At 34.3% G+C, this 4,059-nt stretch overlaps 1 protein-coding gene across 1 annotated transcript; it reads right to left on the bottom strand.

Moving 5' to 3' along the window:
* Positions 1–285: 285 nt before the first annotated feature.
* Positions 286–1,318, bottom strand: LOC141489753 (olfactory receptor 14A16-like). Its single transcript, XM_074190203.1, has one exon. It carries the CDS (start codon positions 1,210–1,212, stop codon positions 286–288), a length of 927 nt encoding a protein of 308 aa, XP_074046304.1. The 5' UTR covers positions 1,213–1,318.
* Positions 1,319–4,059: the final 2,741 nt, after the last annotated feature.

Here is a 4,059-nt window from a genome sequence, read left to right as displayed (position 1 = left end):
TGTGAAAAACATATTTTTGTGATTCAGGTCTTTCATGAATTTGACAGGGGCATATAAGCAAAGAATTTAAGTCAATGATCACATAAAGAGAAGTGATCTATCTATCTATCTATCTATCTATCTAACATATGCACATATACATACAAATATATGCACATATGAAATAAATACACATACATGTCTATCTGTATATAAGCATGAATACACACACACACACACACACATATATATATATATATATATGTATATAAATAATCATGGAAAAAACTTTGGTATTAATCCCTTTCAGAGGTATTTCCAGGTCATAAGCTTCCTCAGAGCAATCTTCATGTCCTTGTTCCTCAGACTATAGATGACAGGGTTCAGGGTTGGAGGCACCACTGTATAGAACATGGACAGCAACAGGTCTAGAACTGAGTCAGATTCCTGCTGTGGCTTTAGATAAGCAATGATACCTGTTGTGACAAAAATTATGAGAACAATGAGGTGGGGTAAGCAAGTGGAGAAGGCTTTTGATCGATCCTCTGTGGATGGAATCTTTAGCACAGTTGAAAAAATGTGACTGTAAGAAACTGTGATGTAAATAGTGCAGAAAATCACTAAACTTATTCCCAAAACCATAGTAACATTAACTGCAAGGTATGAATCAGAGCAGGAGATCTTAAGTAAGGAAGGGACATCACAGAAGAACTGATGGATCTTCTTGGAGCCACAAAAAGGCAAAGTGAATATAGTAGCTGAGTACAGGACTCCAAACACACCTCCAACAAGCCAGGAAACAGCTGCTAATTTCATACAAGTTTCACTATTCATAATGACTTCATAGTGTAGGGGCTGGCAGATGGCCACATACCGGTCATAGGACATTGCTGTGAGAAGAAAAAGCTCTGATGTTGCAAATAACATCATTAAAAAGAGCTGTGATACACACCCCAAGAAAGATATGGAATAACTGTGACTCAGGGAGTTTGCAATTGATTTGGGGACTGTGATGGAAATAAGACAAAGATCTAAAAAGGACAAATTCTTTAGGAAGAAGTACATAGGAGTGTGAAATTTCCCATTGAGAGAGATGAGGGTGAATATGAGCAGATTTCCCATTAGAGCCACCAAGTAGATCAGCAAGAAGATGGTAGCATGTAAAATCTGTAGCTCCCAGGTGTTGGAAAAACCCATGAGGAAGAATCTTGTAATCACAGTGATATTGGCCATGTTTCATGTGTTTTCTGCATAGAGAAAAGAAATAGATGCCAGGTGATGACAGCATTCATTATTTTGTGGGTCAATTTCTATTGGCTCAGACTCTGTGATCTTGGACTACCTCTATCTGTTTCTCATTTTTCTCTATTTCTCATTTTTAAGAATTAAGTGATAGAACTAGTTCTAAGGATTTTAATCTAATATCCATGAACCTGAAATATTTTGATGAATGTTGGTTTTCATTTTAATCTTATGTATTTTATTTTATATGTTTAAAGACATGATTCTCAGAAATGAGACCATAGTTTCATCATATTGCCAAAGAGGTCCATGAAACACAGTACAATTAAGAACCATTGAAGTAGATGACTTTTATGGCTCTTTTATATCTAGGAACTTTTGAGCAGGATCCATAGTTCTAGTAGTATTATTGGAAATTTATACACAAGATTGTGAAACTTTGAAATGTTATATGACTTTTCAGTGGTTATACAGAGTATCAAAATCAAAATGTTACAACACTTTTCCTGATTCCAAGTCTGTCTTGAAAGATCCTATAGATTTCTTTGCTCTTCTTAAACAAATGTTTGTCTTCCCATTCCTCAAGACTGACAGTGACATCGATTCTCTAGTAATTTTATCTGATATTCACTGTTCTGGCTTCATTCACAGTATGCAATAGTTTGATAACTTATCAGCCCAATAGACTAGAAATTGCATGTACATGTGTACAGTGTTGCATATGACTTCCTCAAGGTCTTTTTAATTTCAAGCTCTCTCTTGGTCACCACCAATCAAGACCAACTGTGTGTAAATGCAAATCTATCCTGAAATGGAAAATAACTCACAAAGCATTGTCTTCTGTGTTAATTCTTTTCAGCTTTAGAACAGTGAAAAAATTGTTCCCTTCACCCTTAAACCTCACTTTGAATTTTCATTCAATTTGCCCTATTTAGAATACTCCTAAACTCAGACACTCATAATGTCATGAATTTTCCCCCCAAATTATACACCTTGGAACCATTGTTTATGTCTTCAAGGTCATACATAAAGAGTTCATTTTTGGGCATGGAGCAAAGGAATTACAATTAATGGTTCAACCATGACATTTGATACATTGATTGAGATCTTGTTCTGTGCAAGCCTCTATTCTAAACCTGAATAGTTTAAAGAACACGAATCATCTCCAGTAAAAGACCTCAATATATTTTTATTCTGTTAGATGGATAACAAATATATGCAAATAATTATAATACAGAGAAAACTGGGATACCTGCTTAGGAGGAGATCAACTAGTTAAGAGAGATGTGAGACAGAGCTTATTTGTGACTGTCAAATCAAGGCATGAATCATTCTTAATGGAGTTTGACTTTTAGGGAAATTCTTGGGACTGAGTAGGATTTCAAGAGGTATAAATATTAAGATTATAAGAGGAGAGATTTCATATATATTATGATGATAAAGCACAGAAGAAGTTATGAACTGGACAAGGAAAAGGGATTGTCTATTTTCTTATTATAAAGACCTCCCTGTCAAGTCCATTACCTATGTTTCCAAAGTTCTTTTACAATGTCCACTTTTTTCCATAAATTATTCTTCTCAAGTTTATTTTTTAATTTTTTGGGACTTCCAGTTCCTATATCACTCAACAGTTTGCCTCATAATTATTACTGATCTGATTTTACATCTTTCCCTTTTTATTTATGTCCCTTATAGTTAACCAGTTTAACTGACTATTTAATTCTCCTCTTGAATCATTTGCTGTTTGGTCTTATTGCATATTATATACCTTACCTCAAACTCTAATTCCTGATAACTTCAGCCATAAGTTTCTTATAATTTCTTTCATAAACTGCTGAATGGAGTTGGGTCAAAGTCATAAAGCTCTGTTGATAAGTTTTCCCCTAATAATTAATGATATATAATCACAATTGATCCTCACTTTAACCAGACAACAATAATTTATTAAAGTGCACTTCTTTTTTTTTTAAGGTTTTTTTTTTTTGCTAAAGTGCACTTCTAATGACTTTTTCTCCAGATTTAGTCAACTCTTGATGTCTTTGTAGTATTTGACACTGTTGAGCACTCTCTTTTCTTTGGTAATATCTCCTCACTGGATTCTTTTTACATTGAAATTTCTTAGTTATCTTAACACATACTTGAGTACTAAATCTTAGTTTCTCTTGCTAAGTCTTCATCATCCCATTGTGCTCTTTTATGTTTATGTCAAAACTATATTTTAGGGTTTCATTTATGCTCTTTATGTGCTCAGTCATAGTGACCTTATTATTTCACGTCTTGGTTCATGTTTCCTATGAGGATGAGTCCCACAATTCTATTTCCTGCCTGAATCTCTCCTTTGAAATTTAGCATTGTACAGGACAGTTAGGTGGCATTATTGATAGAGACCTTGCCCAGGAGTTAGTAGGAACTGAGTTCAAATCTTACCTCAGATAAATTATTAACACTTGCTACCTGTGTGACCCCTAAGCAAGTCCCTTAACACTTTTTCACCCCTCCAAAAAAAGTCTAGCATTGAAACCAGTATGGGACATTTTGATGTGGATTTCCTTCAACTGTCCCAAACTCATCGTGTCAAAGATCCATCTCATTATTTTCTCTGTTCCCTAAAGATCCCTGCTTTGGAATTTCTTACTTTTTCAAGAGTACTACAATCATTTCAGTCACCTGTAAATGATTGCTGATTTTTTTTTTTTTTGTGGTTGATCTTTCAGTGATCTATAAACCATAGGAGGCATTGGAAAGTTCATTGAAACCCAACTAAATTGTCTGAAAAGTTCAACTTTACTGCTTTATGCTTCCTAAATATTACTATTAAAGATGAAGTTTTGGAGCAGT

Source organism: Macrotis lagotis, chromosome 5 (assembly GCF_037893015.1).
Source record: "Macrotis lagotis isolate mMagLag1 chromosome 5, bilby.v1.9.chrom.fasta, whole genome shotgun sequence".
Lineage (NCBI taxonomy): Eukaryota > Metazoa > Chordata > Mammalia > Peramelemorphia > Peramelidae > Macrotis > Macrotis lagotis.
Note: the sequence above shows the minus strand (reverse complement) of the source record. Positions and strands in the feature narration are given on the sequence as shown.

What these genes read in the sequence shown, in the direction of transcription:
- LOC141489753 (XM_074190203.1), bottom strand. Translation starts at nt 1,212, where the DNA reads ATGGCCAATATCACTGTGATTACAAGATTCTTCCTCATGGGTTTTTCC.